The 21,766-nt window shown below is 41.9% G+C and overlaps 1 protein-coding gene across 2 annotated transcripts in view; it reads right to left on the bottom strand.

Moving 5' to 3' along the window:
• exoc1 (exocyst complex component 1) overlaps nucleotides 1-21,553 on the bottom strand; it is a 100,444-nt gene extending 78,891 nt beyond the window's left edge. For both annotated transcript variants that reach the window (XM_059989230.1, XM_059989232.1), the window contains exon 1: nucleotides 21,439-21,553. In XM_059989230.1, the coding sequence (XP_059845213.1) occupies nucleotide 21,439 (1 nt within the window). In that variant the 5' untranslated portion in view covers nucleotides 21,440-21,553. The remainder of the gene's footprint in view (nucleotides 1-21,438) is intronic.
• Between the last annotated feature and the right edge of the window lie 213 nt (nucleotides 21,554-21,766).

The following is a 21,766-nucleotide window of genomic DNA, read 5'->3' as shown; positions in this document are numbered from 1 at the left end:
GTCATCGCTGATGTTCCCTAATTAACCCGAGTTCACTGATGGTGGGTAGGCTGGTGGCGGTGATGTATTGGGCATTTTTAACTACTGGTTGCTACTGACTTTCAGTAGCAGAGGCAGAGTCCACTTGACGTCTTTATCCCTGGAATATCAGGATTTTAATACAATATTTGGCAGATTTTGTTATTCATTTTGTTTCGTTATCATTACTGAGATAACTCAGTTGAAGGAGACTATCCCATCTATCACCTTCTTTAAAATAATGGACAACCTGTCTTGAAAATGTAAAAAAAAACTGAAGATGCTGGAGATACTCAGCATCAAAGGAAGGAAACAATGTATCAGCTTAAAGCCTCTTCTGTCTGCCCACGTGTGTTTATTATCCATAAGAACAATAAATACTGGAAACATTCAGCAGGACAGGTACCAACTATTTAGAGTGGAATATAGGTAACATTTCATGTTGATGGCCTTTCATATGAATGGCAGGACAGATACTGTTTGACCAACTGAGCAATTCCAGGATTTATTGTTTTATATTTATGATTTCAGGCAAATGTAGATTTTTGCTTTTCAACCAGTGTTCATTAGTCTCAATGATAGATTCTGTTCTTTCACTGACACGCTCATCAAGTCCTGGATGCAATTTTAATCATGTCTGCTTCTTAACTTGGATTGCAGGAGATCATAGGTTTCTTTGAGCAGAGGAGAATGAGGTGCGACCTCATAGAAGTTTATACAATCATATGAATAAGGTGGATGGTCAGTCTTTCCCAGGGTTTGGGGAATCCAAAACAATAGAACACAGATACAAGATAAGAGAGGAGAGATTTGAAAGAGACCTTTTTTACCCAGAGGATGGTGAGTAGTGAGTACCTGAAATGAGCTTCTGGTGGAAATGGTCAAGACAGGCACAATTGCAACATTTTAGAGGCATTCGGATGGGCACCTGGAGGGGAAGGGTGTGGTGAACTACATTTACCTGTCTGGAAACGCCCCCCCCCCCCCACTGACTGCTCCTGTGGCTCCCCCCACAGACCCCTGTATAAAGGCGATTGGAGGCACTGCTCCTCCCTCAGTCTCCAGGATGTTGTGTGGTGGTCTCTTGCTGCTGACGGTGCTTTCTTCCAGCTAATAAAAGCCTATCTCTCGCCTCACGTCTCCGAGAGTTATTGATGGTGCATCAAAGGGCTTGAGTAATTATGGGCTCAATGTGGACAACTGAGACTAGTATTGAGGATGCCCTTGGTTAGGATGTACAATTTGGGCCAAAAGGCCTATTCGCATGCCACATTACTCAATGGATGAATATTTATTTCTTCATGGCAGTGAATGCTTCATTGTTTTAACTTTTTTTCCTTTTTCAAATCCAATGGAGAGGCTTAAGTTTATTGAACTCACTTCTCAATAGATTTCATTAATTTTGTGAAACAGAATTACTTTTGTTTATGGAAAATATCAACAGACTGCCAGGAAATTCACTCCAAATCAAAAACTGAGATTCTATATTACAAGTCATACCTTCTGCATCTAACCTTTAACAAGGTGTTTGCCACCCAAAATAATATTTTTAAAAACTTGTTTAATTTTGTTAATTCCCAAAAATATCATAATAATTAATGCAGCATATAATTGTGTGACATAAACTTTTAATTCTAGATCAAACCATTTATGAAAAGAAATGATTTTTTTGAAGTGGCAAGAATGAGAATGTGAGATTATAAAGAGACAAACATTTACTATGGGACATTTCCTAGTTCTAACTATAGAGGACATTTATTTTGTGTTAAAATGCATATTCTGAATGATGTAAAAATGAGATTATGTTTACCGTGCTTTTCATGTGAATTATGTGGGCCATGTTAGGCAGATCTGACCAAGAAAAATTACACACAAAACATGTATTGTGCTCGTTTGGAAATGTATCATCATCCTTGAATTATCACAAAATCTAAAATCAAGAATTGGAATTGGTTTATTATTGCCACGTGTACAGTGTGGCAATACAGTAAAAAGCTTGTCCTGAATACTGATCATACAGATCAAATCATTATGCAGTGCTTTGAGGTAGAACAAGGTAAAACGATAACAAAATGAAGAATAAAGCTACAGAGATAGTACAGTGCAGGTAAAGAATAAAGTGCAAGATCATAATGAGGTAGATTATGAGATCAAGAGTTCATCTTATTGTACTAGAGAATCATTCAGTAATCCTGTAACAGCAGAGTAAAGGCTGCACTTGAGACCAGCAGTGTGTGCATTCAGGAATTTGAATCTTTTACCTGATGGGGTAGGGGTAAAGAGGGAATATCCAGGGTGGGTGGAGTCTTTGAATATATGATCTATTTTACTGAGGCTGCCAGATGTATAAACTGAATCCATAGAAGCAAGACAGTTTTCCATGATATGTTCACTACTCCCATCCTAAGGACAAGAGCTTGGTATTAAATCTGATCTTACTTACAACAATCCCATATCAACTAAAGACAGAATGAGTGAGAGATGAGCAGTAACGTCTAGGGCACTGTATTGAAACAAATGGCTGCTCAGAGTTATTCCCCTTCATTCAGAGACGCCATTTCTATCTTGATCCATGGTACATTCTTCGAGGAGGGGAAATTAAAGTGTCTTCAGAATATGGCAGTATTAGAATGGCCATCATTGTAAGAAATTTACAACTGAGGTCTATAATTCCAAGGACTGATATTACATTAATTACAGAGTTGTTAAGATGGATAACAATATGCTTAATTGAAATCTTTAAAGATTCAAACACTAAATGCCACACGGATATTTTTCACCTCCTGGATTGATAGGAAACATATGAGTCACTTAAGCGCTTTTTCGTAAGCAATATTAAGTTATCTAGTTTGACAAGTGAATCTAGAGTGCACCACTGTATTATGAGAGAACAAAAGTTATAAGTCTCAGTTGATGCAAGATTGGGACTGGTTATGAATCTATCTTAAAAGTCTTTGAAAAGCAAAGCCATATAAGCTGTGAAGATATCTGGGGCAATAACAATTAAATGCTGGAACAATGCTCCATTTACTTTGATAGACAAATGATATGTTTATATTTTTGAAAGTTTCATGACATCAGGATATTAAATTTACAACAGCCCAGAAGAATGCAAACTCTACACAATATTGTGGAAGCAGGTCTAATTAAATTAATCCTAGGATGACCTTGATACAGTTTGTTTTGCACATCCTTGGAAGTTTACTTTTCAGATAGTTTGAAGAGTTAAATGCTGTAACCAATGTAGCTTAGGTTCTCTATTATCAGGCATGTCCAGTATATTAAATCTATCAAAGCATGAGTTCAATGATACTAAATTCTCAATCACACATCTGAAGGTGGTAAAGGTAGTTGTGGTGAAAAAGTAAACATTTTGGAAAGATAAGTCGATTTTATTGTTTAATTCAAGACACAAAGTTGATCCTGAATTATTCATGTTGTTGAGTAGCACAGGACTTTTGGCCAAATGCATCCATGCCAATCAAGATGGCCATTTGTGTGTATTTGGCCCTTATACTTCTAATTATTTCCTGTCCAGTTCTATCATATATTCTGTACACTGTGGAAAACTAAATATTGCTTCTAGTTCAAAAAAATTGAATCATTGCAGATGTTAAGAAGTTCCAATAAAATTATTCTGTCATAAATCTCTGCTCAGATTCAAGAGTCCGCAAGGTTTTAAATATACAGTGCTAAATATATTTTCTAATGCAACACCCATATGAAATGCTGAGGAACTCAGTAGGCTGGGCAACATCCGTGAAAATGAACAAACAGTTGACGTTTTGTGCCAAGACCCTTCATCCGGACAGGAAAGGAAAAGGGAAGATGCCGGAATGAAAAGGTGGGGGGAGGGGAAGGGGGACAATGTAGAAGGTGAATGGTGAAGTCAGGTGGATGGGAAAGGCGGGAAAGGGCTGTAGAAGAAGGAGTGTAATAGGAGGGGAGAGAAGACCATGGAGAGTCGGAAGAAGGAGGGTCACCGGGGAGGTGATCAGCAGGTGAGGAGAAGACATAAAAGGCCAAAGTAGGGAATAGAAGAAGAGGGAAGGGGGAGGGGAAAAGGAAAAAGAGAAAAAAAATTAACAGAAGGATAAATCAATGTTCATCTCATTAGGTTCTAGGCTACCTAAATGGAATATGAGGTGTTACTCCTCCACCCTGAGAGTGGCTTCATCGTGGCAAAAAAAGGGGCCACAGAATGACATTTCAGAATGTGAATGGAGATTGGAATTAACATGGTTGGCTACTGGGAAATTCCATTTTGGTGGATGGAGCAGAGATGCTCAACAAAGCAGTCCCCCAAATTTTGTTAGCTCTCACCATTGTCCATTGGAGCACCGGATGCAATAGATTTCACGGGAAATGTTGCCTCACCTGGAAGGACTGTTTGGAACCCTGGATGGAGGTGAGAGTGAGGTGAATGGGCAAGTGTAGCATTTCTCTCATCTGCAGGGACACGTGCCAGAAGGGAGATTAGTGGGTAGAGACGAGTGAACAAGGGAATCACGGATGGAACAATCCCTAAGAAAAGTGGAGTGTGTGGGGGAGGGGGTTAAGTAAAGATGTGTTTGGTGGTAGGATCCCATTGAAGATAGTTGAAGTTGCAGACAATGATGTGCTGGATGCTGAGGTTCATGGAGTTGTTAATAAGCGTGGATGTCCAGGAAACAAAGGAGATGCGGGTGAGGGCAGCGTCAATGGTGGAGAAAGAAAAACCTTGTTCTTTGAAGAAGAAAGTCATTTCTGTTGTCCTGGAAAAAAAGCCTCATCCTGGGAGCAGATGTGGTGGAAATAAAGGAACTGAGAAAAGGGAATAGCATTTTTTCAGGAGACAGGGTGGGAAGAGGTGTAGTCAAGATAGCCGTGAAAATTGAGAGGTTTATAAAAGATGTCAGTAGACAGTTTATCTCCAAAGACAGAGAGATCAGGAAAGGGGAGAGAGGTGTCAACAATGGACCAAGTCAGTTTAAGGCAGGGTAGAAGTTGGAGGCAAAGTTGATGGAATTAGGGAGCTCAGTATAGGTGCATGAAGCAGCACCAATGCAGCCATCAATAAATTGCAAAAGAGTTGGGGAGCATTACCATTGAAGGCTTGGAAGACTGACTATTCCACATAGCCAACAAAAAGGCATGCCCAGGTGCCCTTGAGTTTGGAGAAAGTGGGAGGAGTCGAAGGAGAAATTATTGAGTGTGAGGACCATTTTTGCTTGACAGAGGAGGGTTGGGGGGAGGGGAAAGGGGTGGGTCTTTTGCTGAGAAAGAAGCAGAAAGCTTTAAAGACTTCTTAATGGAGGATAGAAGTGTATAGGGACCGGACATCATTGTTTAAAATCAGGTGGTCAGGACCAGGGAATTGAAAGTTGTTGAGGAGTTCTAACCCATGTGAGGTGTCACGGATGTAAGTGGAAAGGGTTTAAACCAAGCCGGACAGAGTGAATTGAATTGAATTGAATTGACTTTATTGCTTACATCCTTCACATACATGAGGAATAAAAATCTTTACATTACGTCTCTGTCTAAATATGTCAATGTATATGAACATAAGTTCAGTGGGGCAGGAGCAAGCAGAGACATTGGGCTTACACGGACAGTCAGTCTTATGGATCTTGGACAGGGGTAGAAATGAGCAATGCAGGGTAAGGGAACTTTTCTAATGCAGCAGTGTTTATAATTATTTAATGAGATACATTTTCCACTAAGCAGTTATTCAATTAAATAGCAACATATTGAACTATCTGAGTGAATGGTGTCTGTTCCTTTAGGAATCTAGGGCTTTAATGTTATTTTTAAGTTGTTGTTACAGTCTTGTACATTTTCTTCTGAAATGTTATCACTGAGAAAATTCAAACATTTTAAAAAACGACCATAAGCAGAAGTATTCAGGTTTCATAAAGAGTGAGTACTGGGTTACAATAATCATAAAAAAATCAGAAATAACTGGCTACATCAGAAAGATTAATGAGTTTTATTACTCAATGGGTAATTGACTCATGTATGCTGAGCTATTTGATTGGTATTTTGAAGCAAATGAAATTGCCAATGAGAAACGACTCCCAATTTTGCTCAGTAAATTGTGTTTTGCTTTGAAGTTTGACTGCTCTAACCGAGCAATCAGAAATTAACTTTGCTGCTATTGTAAAGGTGATGCAAGAACACTTAGAACTGAAGCTATTGTTGATTTCAGAATGCTTTAGGTTTCATAAAAACCTATGTGAAATCAAGAAGAAGGGGAGTCCATTTCAGCATATGTGGCTGAATTGAAGAGAGTTTCTGAACATTGTCAGTTCAGTGATGGTTTTAATGTTGTAATGAGATTGTTTAGTTTGTGGAATCTCACAAGAAAGCATTCAAAAATGGCTCTTAACTGAAGCACAACTTACATTTAAGAGTACATTTGAAATTGCTGTTTCAATGAAAAACACACGCAGAGAAGTAATTCAGTTGCAGTCAGCAATGAAAGTGAGCAAGAACAAAGTTGCAGTGTCGGAACAGAAACCAGCTTGGCTGAACAAATTGTGTTACCGTTGTGGCAGGGGTTCACATACACCAAAACATGTAGATTTGAAGGTAAAACTTGCAGAAAATTCAACAAAGTAGGGCACATACAACAGTGGTCCCCAACCACCAGGCCGCGGACCGGTACCGGGCTGCAAAGCATGTGCTACCAGGCCGCGAGGAAACTATATGATTTGGCGATATGAAACAATATGAGTCAGCTGCACCATTCCTCATTCCCTGTCACACCCACTGTTGAAGTTGAATGCACGCGAGGTCATCAGTCGCCTAAACGCAGTGGTATCCTAGCACCAGGGATCACTGGTTGGCCTCGGATAATGAGCAGCCTCATGCAGCTGGCGAGAAGTGCCGATGCTACTGGCCTGGAGCGCGGACAGCTAGGCACCGCCTCTAATCCTGTTTAGCGCACTGAATGTTCGTGGGGAACCCGGTGCTGAAATATTCGCAGACGACCTAATTCGGGCTCAGGGGTTCATAAGTAGCAGAGCAGCTACCTCGCTGCGATCTACTGAAAGTCATCCCTCGAGCCAAACCTTTTGCCGGCCGATAGATCCTACCTACCTACAAGGGGGAGGGTTCGTGCTCTGTCTCAGTCCTCGGTCGGTCGGTCACTCTCTCCGGACTGTGACTGCTGCGTCCCCAGTACAGGGACCTCAGGCCCTGACCTTGCCCTTTCACCCCAACCACGACCAGCTGCACCAGGCCAAGGCGTCTGGTGGTGGGCGGGCGGAGGCTGGAGTTCAGGCCCAGAGGCTGTCTAATGAGGCAATGAAGCACTCAAAACTGCTTCGGCACCTTGAGTCCAAACACTTAAAGACAAACTCGTTGAGTTTTTTGAGCAGAAAAAATGTGAGCAAGCGGGACAAAAGCAGGTGCTGAGAGCCATGAAAACTAAATTGCAGAATTGACTAGACATAAGGAACTCCCTTCGAGTATCGCTAACTCCCATCAGCCCACGATGGGGCCGTCTTGTTGCAGGCTCCCACTGATTCACCAATATTGGTGTGTTGCAATGATTTTATATGCTCATACAAGGAAAATATGTGCTGTGTGTTTAATATCCAAACGTTACTTAAAATGTTATGATGCGATTGACTTATAAGTGACTTACAATTGACTTATCACTATATTCATGCGAGGAAAATATGCACTGTGTGCTTAATATTAAATTCATTAGAAAAACCCTCTTAGAAACAAAATTGAAAGAATTAGCCACTTATAAGCGATTTATAGTTGACTTATCACCTATTTTCCGGTCGTGATTAACACCCCTCCCACCCATTGGCTGATCTGCAAGAATATTGTCAATATTAAACAGGTCTGCGGTGCAAAAAAGGTTGGTGGCCCCTACGTACAAAGAGCATGCCAGACAGACGGAAATAAATGGACTGCACAGAGAAAAGAAAAAGATAAAATTTCAAGTTGCACTAATGTGCATGCTGTTGATGAAAAATCTGATGGTGATGAGAGGTACAGGGGATCATGTAGCCTTGAGATTTACTATGTGAAAGATAATAATAGACAAACAATATGGCTTACACCAGAAGTGGATGGCAAAGGGACACTGGTTCAGCTGTTTAATTCATTCCACAAAATGAGTTTGAACAGCATTTCAAAGATACCAAACTGAAGCCTGCAGATATCCAACTAAGAACTTAGTGGTAAACTATGTATACCTGTCTGGACACGCCCCTCTGCTGACTGCTCCTGTGGCTCCTCCCTCAGACCCCTGTACAATGGCGATTGGGGCACTGCTCCTCCCTCAGTCTTCGACGTGTCGTGCTCCCTTTTTGCTGTTAATAAAAGCCTATCGTTCACTTCCAGTCTCCTAGAGTTATTGATGGTGCATCAAACTTCTAATGGAGAAAGATAACTCCTGCGGGAATGACATTTGTAACTGTAAAATACAACAACCAACAAGCCACATTGAGCTTGTCTATGGTAAAAAAAAGGAGGACCAGAATTGTGGGGACATAACTGGCTGAAACAATAACAACTTGATTGGAGATCCATACACCCCTTTACATGACAAATCTCCAGCCATGAAGCCAACTGAGTGTGAACGTAGAAAGGTACTGGATGATGCCAATAGTGTCTCCATGTTCTTCTAAATAATTCTGATGCACCATCAATAACTGTTAGATGGGAGGCGAATGATAGGCCTTTATTAGCAGCAAAATGGAGCACAGTATCTTGGAGACTGAGGGAGGAGCAGTGCCTCCAATCGCCTTTATACAGGGGTCTGTTGGAGGAGCCACAGGAGCAGTCAGCAGAGGGGCGTGTCCAGACAAGTATACACATAGTTTACCACATTCACCCCCCCCCCTTGTTTTAAAAGAGAGTCCCCATGGGGCGAAGTTTCTTACAAGTATATTTACAGGTCAAGTCTATCAGGTGGTCGAATCTGTCGCTGCGATCTACGTAGCACCGGTGACGGTGGTTGTGCTGGCTCTGGCCTGACTTGAGGTGCCAGCCCATTAGGCATCAGTAATCCCTCATGTGTGTGCGTGGCGCCCGTGTGCGTGGGAGCGTCGTGAGGAGTCTGTGTAAGGCTTGGTGTGTGCGGTGTCTCGTGGGTATATACATCGGTGGGTACAGGGTTCATAGTCACCGTGGAGTGTTCAGGGTAGGGGTCTGGTGCTCCTGCAGGCGCCAGGTCGCGGACGGAGACCGTGTCCTCCCACCCATCAGGTAAGACCACGTAAGCATACTGGGGGTTCACATGTAGAAGGTGAACCCTCTCGACCATCGGGGAGTATTTATTGCTCCTCACATGTTTCTGGAGCAGCACCGGCCCTGGGGATGTCAGCCAAACTGGTAGGGTGGTCCCAGTGGCAGACTTCCTGGGAAAAGAAAAGAGTCGCTCATGAGGAGTGGCATTGGTGGACATGCATAACAGGGAGTGGATGGAGTGGAGTGCCTCAGGGAGGACCTCCTGCCATCGAGAGACCGGCAATCCCTTTTGACTTAAGGGCTAAAAGTGTGGCCTTCCACACTGTGGCATTCTCCCTCTCCGCCTGTCCATTTTCCCGGGGATTATAGCTCGTGGTCCTACTAGTAGCAATGCACCTAGCTAGCAGGTACCGGCGCAGCTCGTCACTCATAAACGAGGACCCTCTGTCACTGTGGATATAGCAGGGATATCCGAACAGAGTGAAGAGCTGGTGCAGGGCTTTTATGACGGACGTGGCAGTGGTATCGGGGCAGGGGATGGCAAAGGGGAACCGTGAGTACTTGTCGATTATGTTGAGAAAGTAGATATTGTGGTCGGTGGAGGGAAGGGGGCTCTTAAAGTCAACACTCAGTTGCTCAAAGGGGCGGGTGGCCTTGATAAGTTGCGCCTTTTCAGGATGGTAGAAGTGCGGTTTGCACTCAGCGCAGACTTGGCATTCCCTGGTCATCGTCCTGATTTTCTCAAGTGAGTAAGGCAGGTTCCGGGCTTTCATGAAATGGTAAAGTCGGGTGATCCCTGGGTGGCAAAGATTTGCATGGAGGGCGTATAGCTGGTCGAGCGGTGCGCTGGCACACGCTCCCCAGGACAGGGCATCAGGGGGCTCATTGAGCCTTCCAGGCCAGGACACGATGTCATAGTTGTAGGTGGAGAGTTCTATTCTCCACCTCAAAATTTTATCGTTTTTGATTTTGCCCCACTGTTGGTTGCTGAACATGAACGCAACTGAGCGCTGGTCGGTCAGCAAGGTGAACCTTTTGCCGGCGAGATAGTGCCTCCAGTGCCTAATAGCTTCCACTATGGCCTGGGCTTCTTTCTCCACCACAGAGTACCAGATTTCAGGGCGAAGGCTACAAGAGAAGAATGCTACCGGCCTTCCCGCCTGATTGAGGGTAGCAGCCAGCGTGAAGTCGGAGGCGTCACTCTCTACTTGGAAGGGAATGGTCTCGTCCACCGCATGCATCGTTGCTTTGGCAATGTCCCCTTTAATGCAGCTGAAGGCTGCGCGGGCCTCGACTGAGAGGGGAAATGCGGTGGACTTGACCAGGGGGCGGGCCTTGTCTGCGTAGTGAGGGACCCATTGGGCGTAATAGGAAAAGAAGCCCAGGCACAGTTTGAGGGCGCTGAGGGTGTTGGGAAGAGGGAGTTCCAATAGGGGGCGCATACGGTCGGGATCAGGGCCAATGACCCTGTTCTCCACGACACACCCAAGGATAGCGAGTCGGGTGGTTCTGAACACACACTTGTCCCTGTTATAGGTGAGGTTAAGAGCTTTGGCTGCTTGGAAAAATCATCGGAGGTTGGTGTCGTGATCCTGGCGGTCGTGACCGCAGATGGTGATACTATCCAGATATGGGAATGTGGCCTTCAGTTGGCACTGGTCCACCATCCGGTCCATTTCCCTCTGGAAGACAGAGACACCATTCGTGACACCGAAGGGGACGCGTAGGAAGTGATAGAGCCTGCCGCCCAGCTCGAAGGCGGTGTAGGGGCAGTCCTCCGGGCGGATGGGGAGCTGATGGTAAGCAGATTTCAGATCTATGGTCGAGTACACCTTGTACTGAGCTATCTGGTTGACCATATCCACGATGCGGGGTAGGGGGTACGCGTCAAGCTGCGTGAACCTAATGATGGTCTGGCTATAGTCCACGACCATCCTGTTTTTCTGCCCAGTCCGAACAACGACCACCTGGGCCCTCCAAGAACTTGTACTTGGCTCAATGATCCCCTCCCTGAGCAGCTGCTGCACCTCCGACTTAATGAAGGCCCTGTCCCCCGTGCTGTACCTCCTGCTTTTAGTTGCCACTGGTTTACAGTCAGAGGTCAGGTTGGCGAACAGCAGTGGGGGAGGGATCTTGAGGGTGGAGAGGCTGAAAGTGGTGTCAGTAGCGCGGCCGTTGGCATGGTGTTGGGTGGGATGTGCGGGTCGGTGTGTGTGTGTGTGGTCAGTAGCGGGGTATATGACGAAGTCCCACAGAACTGAGGATTGCTGACAGTGATTGGCGGGAGGGGCCCATCATAATCCATTGTCACACTTTTCAGGTGGCTCTGGAAGTCGAGCCCCAATAGCACAGGGGCACACAGTTGAGGCATGACCAGTAACGCAAAGTCCCGATATTCTGTGTCCTGCACCACCAATGTCGCTACACAACCCCCCCAGATGTCTGTGGAATGCGATCCAGAAGCCATGGTGACTCTCTGGCTTACCGGCCGTGTCACGAGTCCGCAGCGTTGCACTGTGTCCGGGTTAATAAAACTCTCAGTGCTGCCCATGTCAAACAGGCAGCTAGTCCTGTGCCCCTCCACCAGGATGTCCATCATTGACCTTGCGAGCTGGTGTGGAGCGCTTTGGTCGAGGGTCACGGAGGCAAGAGTTGAATCGCCGTCTTGGTGCCCAGTAAGCACCTGTGGGTCGGAGGCGGGGCAAGGTGGTGCCCACAAAGATGGCCACCCTCATGCGTCGCACGCAACGGGCAGGCAAGATGGCAGTGACCAAGATGGCCGCCCCCATGCCTCGCACGCGGCGCTGCTCAAACCCATTTGTGGTTTGGACTCACAGGCCTTGGCGAAGTGGCCCTTCTTTCCGCAGCTGGAGCAAGTAGCTTCTTGGGCCGGGCAGCGTTTTCGGGGGTGCTTTTCGAGTCCGCAGAAGTAACACTGCACGGACTTGAGAATGGCTGCAACTGTGGTCGATTCTCCGGCAAGTTACAGGGAGTTCATGGACTCACGACTGGCAGCAGCCGAGGTTGATTCTTTGGCGGGTTGCGGGGTCTGCAGCGTCCATGGGACCGGCGGGAGATTGCGCGGCTGGACAGCGTCAGCGCTGTGCAGAGCAGCCTCCAGCATGTCGGCCAGCTCAATCGCCGAATGTAAGGTAAGATTAGCGTGTTCCAGCAGCTGCTGGCGCACGTACAATAACCTGATCCCCGTAATGAAGGCGTCTCGTACCAGGAGCTCCGCATGTTGTTCCGCTGTCAGTCCCCTGCAGTCGCAGGCCTGCACGAGTGTCTGTAGGGCCCGGACAAACTCAGCACTCGACTTTCCGACCCACTGCCGCCGTGTCGCTAAGTGATGTCTTGCATAGACGGTGTTCACCGGTCGCAGGTATTGTCTTTTGAGGGTGTCCAGTGCCCCTTGGTAGGTCAGCAGGTCCCTGATCAAGGAGTAGACCCGCGGACTGGCCCTGGAGAGGAGAATTTTGTGCATTGAGGCAGACTCAGTCATACGAATCTCCTCCAGGTACGATTGGAAACATGCAAGCCAGAGTTCAAAAGCGATGTCAGCTTCCGGAGATTGAGGGTTAATATCCAATCTGTCGGGTCATAAAATGCTCTCCATGTTTTAAAATTGCTGCTAATAAAATTGATGCACCATCAATAACTCTCGGAGATGGGAGGCGAACGATAGGCTTTTATTAGCAGCAAAACAGAGCACAGCATCTCGGAGACTGAGGGGGCAGCAGTGCCTCCAGTCGCCTTTATACAGGGGTCTGTGGGAGGAGCCACAGAAGCAGTCAGCAGAGGGGCGTGTCCAAACAAGTATACATAGTTTACAACAAATTTATTACAGGTTATATGCAGAAATACTTTAATAGCACACGTCATCACACTACCATGTGATACGTGCGCACCTCGCTTAAAGTAAAGACAAAGCTACACCTACATTCCCAGACTCCCATGTCCTCCTTTGAATTAATTTAATGCTTTGAAGGGTCAAAACATAACAGATGCAAGTCTACCTTTGTTTTTACTTTAAGCAACATGAGTGTGTATGACATATCCAATTCACTTATTTTTACATATAACTATAATTAATTATTTAAACAACAAGAATGCTTAACTAAACAATACATTTACAATATTACTCAAATATTATTGGAATATTAAATACACAACACTCCTCCCTGCTCAGCTATAAACTCTAACTCAATATGGAATGCATCTCAACTATATTCACAATGTACGCATAATACAACTACTTTACAGACATCCACAACACAGAACATTTTAAATTGCCCCATTCAGGCCTAAAGATTCAAACACTGTGGAGGACTTCTTATTCCTATGGAGTAATGTCTTTCCTGACAAGGGGGGCCGCTCTGCTTGGCTGGTGGGGCCTGTGGCTGTGAAGCATTCTCAGGTTCTGAGACCTCCCTCCATGGTGCTGGTAGGGGTTGACTCTGACAGCTCTGGGCACCTTGTAGGCTGTTGTATCTCACTGTTAAAATGTCATATCCACAGGAATTATCTTCTCTCCAGTTTGAGTTCTCAGCTGGATATCTGTAGGCTTCAGTTCAGTATCTTTGAAATGCTGTTCAAACTCATTCTGTAGAATGACTGAAGTAGCAGAGAGAGTGTCCAATTCCTTTATAATTAATTTGCCATTCACTTGTAATCGGCTGGGTTGATCAAACCCAAACAATTCGAGTGTCCAGGAGATGTGGTAATAAGTGTACAAGCACAACAAAGCAACTTAAGTTTAATTTATTATCATAAAAATAAAAAGCACAAAAAATACACAAAATAAGTCACAAGGACTTCAGTACTCATGATGCTTAGTCACCACTTGATTGTTGCTTTTGTCAGGGGAAATCTGAATTCTGACTTACTTGTGAAACCACCCTTTAGGTTGCGATTTCCTGTCTAGGTGAAGTTCAAAGAACCCAGGGAAAGGTACCTCAATAAATACGAGTTCCACAAGCATAGAGAGACACACAGAGACAGACAAACTCTTTGATCTTTTGCTCTCCTGCGATTTACTCAGCCTGGTTTCTCGCATTCAAACAATATGTGTGTTCATTAACACAGAGTTCAGCATACAGTTTTAAATCAATTGGACACTTTAATGGCCACTCTTTATCAGTCAGTCCGGGAAGTGAGCATGCACTCGGAGGCCTCAATGAGAAGAAACTGTGAAGACAGGGTGCAAGCCAATGTTTGACTCCAATTTACTGGTTTAACTGTCTATTAATCACCAATTAAAGCATCAAAGAAGATTGAGACATTGAGGTAAATGCAGAAAGCGAGCAAGAGTTCAGCATCAACTGCCTTCCTTTTGATCAATGCCAGGAGAAGTGAGCAGTCTGCCACTGTGTGGCTCACCCTGGCGGACAGGTAGACCTCTCTGTTTTGTGTGGCGTTCCTCTCTTTCGAAGAATGTCTGTGATAATCATTGGATGGTATCGTGGTTTTGCTTTTATGGATTGGACTGATGGATTGATGGAGTTTTATTGCATTTGCAACATACAAAGGTATATAAATACTATTGATAACCCATGGGTGAAATGGACTCTTAAAATATGGAAAACTATTATAAAAGAATATAAACTAGAGGGAGATATTGCAATTTTTAAATGGTGTGCCTATGGCTCGGATTTTATGCTGAATAAACTGGATGCTAGATTTAAGGACTTGACGGCTAAAGGAATAACAGTTCTTTGCAATATAATGAAAGAAGGAACGCTGTTCAGTTTTGAAATGCTTAAAGAGAAACACTTATTAGAAAAACAAAACTTTTATCGGTATTTTCAGATGTAACAATATGTTAACAGGACGGTTCAAAATGTAACCAAGGCAAGTACACATGTTTGATAGAGCTATTTAGAAAAGCATATAATTCAGATAACAATAGTCGAATCATTTCAAGCGTGTATAAGGGTTTGTCAAATCGTAAAACACATTTGACTTCATACATTAAAACAAAATGGGAGAAGGATAATTATATCTGAGGAAGAATGGACAATAATATGGAGATATCAATGGAAGTGTACCAGTTCACAGAAATGGAGGGAGTCTGGTTGGAAAAACTTCATAAGATATTTTATTACACCCTCTCAGAAATCCCATTATGATAGTAACCTCCCTGCTGGAGAAATTGTGGAAATCAAAATGTAAACCATTATCATATTTTCTGGGAATGCCCCATTATCAAAGACTATTGGAGTGGGATACACAGTGCCCTACAAGACATCTTTAAATGTGAAATACCCTTAGAAATTAAGACCATATATTTTGGAAATATACCTCAAGAATGGTTGAAAAGAGATAAACATTTAATGAATATACTGTTGGTGGCTGGTAAAAAGAATCTTACTATGGCATGGTAATCACAAGAGAGCCCAACCTTAATTGCATGGATGGAAATTACAATGGACATTTACAAAATGGAGAAGATAACAGCATCTGTTAATCATAAGCTGGAGCAATTTGATTCATACTGGGGAAAATTGTTTAACTACATAATACCTCATAGGCCTGATTTTATTCTCACAAATCAATGAATATGTTATAAAAAAAAAGATCACTCGCTACTTGTACATAGTTTTCATCCTTTTGCTTGTTTTTTCTTTCCACTCTTTTCTATAAGTGTATACCTCAGATAAATACTATGTGGAGATTTGTGGCATATATGAATATATGATATATATGTACAATATCTGAAATACATCTTATGGAAATGTTTGTTTGATGATGAACTTCAATAAAAAATAAATTACCAAAACAAAGAAGTTGCAATTTTGCTCTATCTCACTTTCATTGCTGACTACAACTCAGTTGCATCTCTGTCTGCATTTTTCACTGAAACAGCAATATCAACTGTTTTTTTAAGCATAAGTTGTATTTTGGTTTGGAACCATTTTTGAATTTCTTCTTATAAGATTCCACAAACTAAGCAATCTCTCAGTGTCTCATTAAGCCGATTATCAAACTGACAATGTTCAGATAATCTCTTCAATTCGTCCATTTACGCTGAAATTGATTCACCTTCCTTTTGATTCTGCTAATGAAACCTAAAGTGTTCTGTGATCAACAATGGTTTTGGTTCAAAATATCCCTGCATTACTTTCATGACATCAGCAAAGCTCATTTGGCTGGTTTGGTTGGATCAGTCAAACTTCTAAGCAAACTGTGTGCCTTAAAAATCAATGCACTCAGCATAACTGGTACTCATTTCTCTGGCTATTTTGTTTTGTTAAAATGTAGCTAAATCCATTCAGTATACAAAATCCAGTTATCTCTTGTGCAATCAAACACATCTATCTTCCTGATGTAGCCAGCTATTTCTGATATTAAAAAAATTGAGATTATTACACACAGTACTCAATGTATATGAACCTGTGAATTTCTCCGTTTTCAGCCTTTTTTTAAACTCGATCATCTTTTGTGAAGGAAATGCGCTATTCTGAAGAAAAAGAATGTACTGCACCTTTTTTTTAAACTCAACCACTTCTTGCTGTGCTTTTTTATCTCAAACATCTTGCTGCACTTCAAAAGGTAGGTAATTATTTCGGGATTATTTTAAAAACAACTCACCACCACTGTTATGTTTCGTAACTCTAAAATATTAAACTAACTAAAGCAAGACATAGAACCAGGGATATGAGTCTAACTTCAACTTCACTTTAAGTGAGGTGTGTGCATATGATGTGGTAATATCATGACATATGTAATTCACTTATTTTAACATAAGCCATAATGAAATATTTAACTGAACAAATATGCTTAAACAATATATTTACAATATTACTCAAATACTACTGAAATATTAAATACACAACACTGAGGCCATTAAGTATTACACTGTGCTTAGAATCAGAATCAGGTTTAACATCACTGGCATATGTCATGGCATTTGTTTATTTAGTGGTAGGAGTATATGTCAATACATGATAAATATAGAAAATAATTAAATAAATTACAATGGGTGTGGGTGTGTGTATATACACACACACACACACACACACACACACACACACACACACACACACACACACACACATATATATATATATATATATATATAAAAGCTAAATTAAAAGTGGTAGTGCAAAAACAGAAATAATAATAAAGTGAGGTAGTGTTCATGAGAGAAAACATTTTTAAAATAGCATTAGCTGTGTGTATTTTCATAGAATAGAAATAGAATAGTACAGCACATTATAGGCCCTTCAGCCCACAATGTTGTGCTGACCCTCAAACCCTGCCTCACATATAACCCCCCACCTTAAATTCCTCCATATACCTGTCTAGTAGTCTCTTAAACTTCACTAATGTGTCTGCCTCCACCACTGACTCAGGCAGTGCATTCCACGCACCAACCACTCTCTGAGTGAAAAACCTTCCTCTAATATCCCCCTTGAACTTCCCTCCCCTTACCTTAAAGCCATGTCCTCTTGTACTGAACAGTGGTGCCCTGGGGAAGAGGCGCTGGCTGTCCACTCTGTCTATTCCTCTTAATATCTTGAACACCTCTATTATGTCTCCTCTTATCCTCCTTCTCTCCAAAGAGTAAAGCCCTAGCTCCCTTAATCTCTGATCATAATCCATACTCTCTAAACCAGGCAGCATCCAGAACTGGACTCAGTACTCCAAGTGTGGCCTAACTAGAGTTTTATAGAGCTACATCATTACATCGCATCTCTTAAACTCTATCCCTTGACTTATGAAAGCTAACACCCCATAAGCTTTCTTAACTACTCTATCTATCTATCTGTGAGGCAACTTTCAGGAATCTGTGGACATGTACCCCCAGATCCCTCTGCTCCTCCACGCTACCAAGTATCCTGCCATTTACTTTGTACTCTGCCTTGGAGTTTGTCCTTCCAAAGTGTACTACTCCACACTTCTCCAGGTTGAACTCCATTTGCCACTTCTCAGCTCACTTCTGCATCCTATCAATGTCTCTCTGCAATCTTCAACAATCCTCGACAATTTGTGTTGAAAAAGCAATGATTTTGTCCCTGATAGTTGGCAAATAATAAGCAGTAATACAGTTCAGAACTCTTGCTCAAACATTCAGGCTTGGAGATGCCAGAGACAGCCAGGAGTAAAATTGAAATGATTTCATTTCTTCAAAGTTAGGAATTATGAAGAATTGGAAGGTATCAGTAATCATCTTGAAAGTTACAATGATAATGAAGATTAGGAGGATGCAATTGTCAAAAGCATTGTTTAGTGGCAGTCCATTATCTGCACTAGGTATCTGTGCTGAATTTGCCCATTTACAGTCGATTAAAAGAACATGGCAGATACAGTGGATTAATTCCTCCGTTAATAGCTATGGAGGAAGCAATACATACAGTTTTATAGTACTGTGCTAGTGTTCTAATTTATTCTGTATTTCATTTAAATACATAATTTGTTACTCAGTTAAATAGTAGTTTGTCTTTTTTTATACTTTTTAAACTATTTCCAAGAAACTTCAGCTAATTGTGTTGGTTGCTTAATTGAGCCAAAATATGTGTCCCAATTAACCAGAATCCACTGTACAATCAGCCCTCCTTATCCACAGGGGATTGGTTCCAGGACCCCCCACAGATGCCAAAAAATGCAGATGCTCAAATCGGTGGACTTTAGGACCTGGCAGAACTCTGGAGCTTATTTAACCTTTCTCAGTGCGATGGACTTTAGGACCCAGCGGAGCTTGGGACCCACTGCCTGCAGTGTTTCTGTTCTGGAAGATGATCACGATTGAAAATAAAGTGGAAGTACTAAAGTGATTGGAAAGAGATGAAACACCATTGGTCATTGGAAAGTGTTAGGCTATAGTCGGTCAACGATCGGAAAACTTTTTAAAGGATAAAGGAAATGGAGCATGTGAAGGCCCTGCCCCGATGAAAGCTACAATTATTACTAAGCAAAGCAGTGGTTTAAGTATTGAATACATATGTTTCTTAAGTGTTTTATATGTATAGAAAGGTAAAATATATACTACTGTATATACTAAGACAATTGTTTGACTAACTGACGCTAAATAATACCGGATATACCTGTTCCAACTTAGAGAACTTCCATTTTTTTCGATTCCCAATCTGCGGTAATCTATGCACATCCTCCCGTATATTTTAAATTATCTCTAGATTATTCTTATAATACCTAATACAATGTAAATGTTATGTAAATAGTTGTTATACTGTATTGTTTAGGGAATAATGACAAGAAAGAAAAGTCTGTACATGCTCAAACAACAAGTGTTGAAAAGAGAACTTCCGGGTTTTCCCGATCCGTGGTTGGTTGAATCCATGCATGCGGAACCCGCGGATGAGGAGGGCCAACTGTAATTGTTTTTCAGCTTTGTGTTTTTCACTTCTCTGTTGTCTGAACAGAGGTATTTTGCTATGAGTCTATAGTCACGTAGTTACAAGTTGTAACTACTGTATATTGCTCATTCAGTAACTGATAGATCTAAACCCAAAATAAATGAATCTGAATCCTGGTGTTCAATTTTGTCATGCCATTAAAGCTATAATGGAAACATAGTTCATTCTATGAAGTAAACTATGCTTTGCTTCTTAAAGTCTGTAATCTAATGTACAGCCAATAAATAGTTAATTGTGTTTATAATGGCATAAGATATACAAATTATCTTGTGCTACTGTTATTTGCATATAGATAAACAGAGACAGTTATAAATATATAGCACAAACATATTCAAAGCAAGCATGCAGTCCCCTCTATTCATACTTGAACTGGTATCAATTAGAAAATCAGCGTCAAAATTCACAAATGTGATCTTCTTGCCCAGGTAGTGATGATTAAGCTCCTGCAAACAGCGGACAAATGTATACTTGGAAGCTGTACTTGAACTTTCCCAGCCATAAACTTTATCAAAGTGCATATCAAAGTGTGGATTATCCTAGTAAAACATGAAAAAAATTGCTATGTTTTTTATCAAAATACAATAATTCAGCTCACTTCATTTTAATTAAAACAACATTCTTCAAAAATGCTTCTCCTTCTTTGTTCATTTTTTCAAAAGGAGTTTTCTGCCCTCTCCAACTTTACTATAATGAAGACTATGAGCACAATCAAATTCTGGCAATTACATACATTGATCAGTTTGTACAACATATTTGTTAGCATTTCTGAGAAAAGTTGGTCAGTCTCCTTCCAGAAATTCAGTCAGAAACCAATAGAACTACAGGGAATTTCATGGAAATTCAACTGTATCAGTCTTCTGCCATACCTATGCACAAATTCATTGCTGTCTTGTTTTATTTTTCAGTCTTTGTCCTGAAACATTATGCTTGCTTCTTTCTGACAAACACTGTCTGAATGCAGAGTATTGATCACATTCTTCGTTTTTATTTTAGCATGTGAAGAAGTCCTTCTTGTCCACCATAACTCCGAGATTGCAATATCTCCATGGTTCTTTCACTGAAGTTACAATGACTTATGATGGTGTAATTGGTTCTGATGCTTTGAAATTAAGGTACATACATGGTCGAATCCCTGTAGAAACTAGAATGAGACAGCCAAGAAACAAGCCCTTCGGCTCTCTCCCCTCAAATATGCTACTATATTGGCTAGAGCTAGACCCTTAGTTGTTCCTTTTGTATTCATTGACAGCATTGCTCTTAATTCTATTGCCTCAACTTATCTTCCATTATTCTAAAAAACTTCCATAAATCACTTCTTCCAATTGTCAGTGAAGACTTGAAGTATATTTTAAATCAAAAGTATTATGTAAATGCATGTCATACCCATCACAAGTCACAGCCTCCTCACCCTAACCCTCTGTACTATATTTGCCAATGGACAGCACACGAGCAGTTTCAGGTAGGAATAATGCATCCAAGTGAGGTCTGACTGAAGACAGAGGAACAGGAAATTGTTTCCCTCCATTAGTGTTCTTCCCCTTAGGGCAGATGTCTAAACCTTCATCTTTGGATGGATGGTTCAAAGAATTAGAGAAAAATTGACCATATGGAACAAGCAAACAACACATGAGGCATAAGCAACACACACAAATTGCTGGAGCAACTCAGCAAGCCATGCAGCATCTCTGGAAAAGAGTACAGTTGGCAATTTGGGCCGGGACCCTTCAGCAGGACTGGAGAAGAAAAAGAGAGGAGCCTGTTGTTTATTCAGGAGACACAAGGCCAGTTAGTGAGTGTTATGTGTTGTATAATGAAAACAAAGATGAATCAGGTCGACACACCAGCCACTTACTTGATTTGCTTCTTTTCCATCCACAAGTTTAAGATCTTCAAGATACCATGTGGTGATTTTTTCAAATTGTTCGTTTTCACTCGAGATCGTATTTTTCACAAATGTTATTTGCACTTCATTGCAATTTGTAACTAGAATGAGAAGATAGTGCATTTAAATTTCTTAAAATACAGGAGGCATGGTAAAAGAAATGTCAGTCAGATCCTGCTGAAGGGAGAAATGATGAAAGCAAGGCTAATCAAAATACATAGGTGTATTGTCTTGTATTTCTGGTTCATATGCTCTTCAATTCATGGTCTCCCCATAGTTTTACACAAATACGCCATCC

The sequence above is a fragment of the Hypanus sabinus genome, chromosome 14 (assembly GCF_030144855.1).
Source record: "Hypanus sabinus isolate sHypSab1 chromosome 14, sHypSab1.hap1, whole genome shotgun sequence".
Lineage (NCBI taxonomy): Eukaryota > Metazoa > Chordata > Chondrichthyes > Myliobatiformes > Dasyatidae > Hypanus > Hypanus sabinus.
The sequence above is the reverse complement of the archived record's forward strand: the minus strand, read 5'-3'. Positions and strand labels throughout refer to the sequence as shown.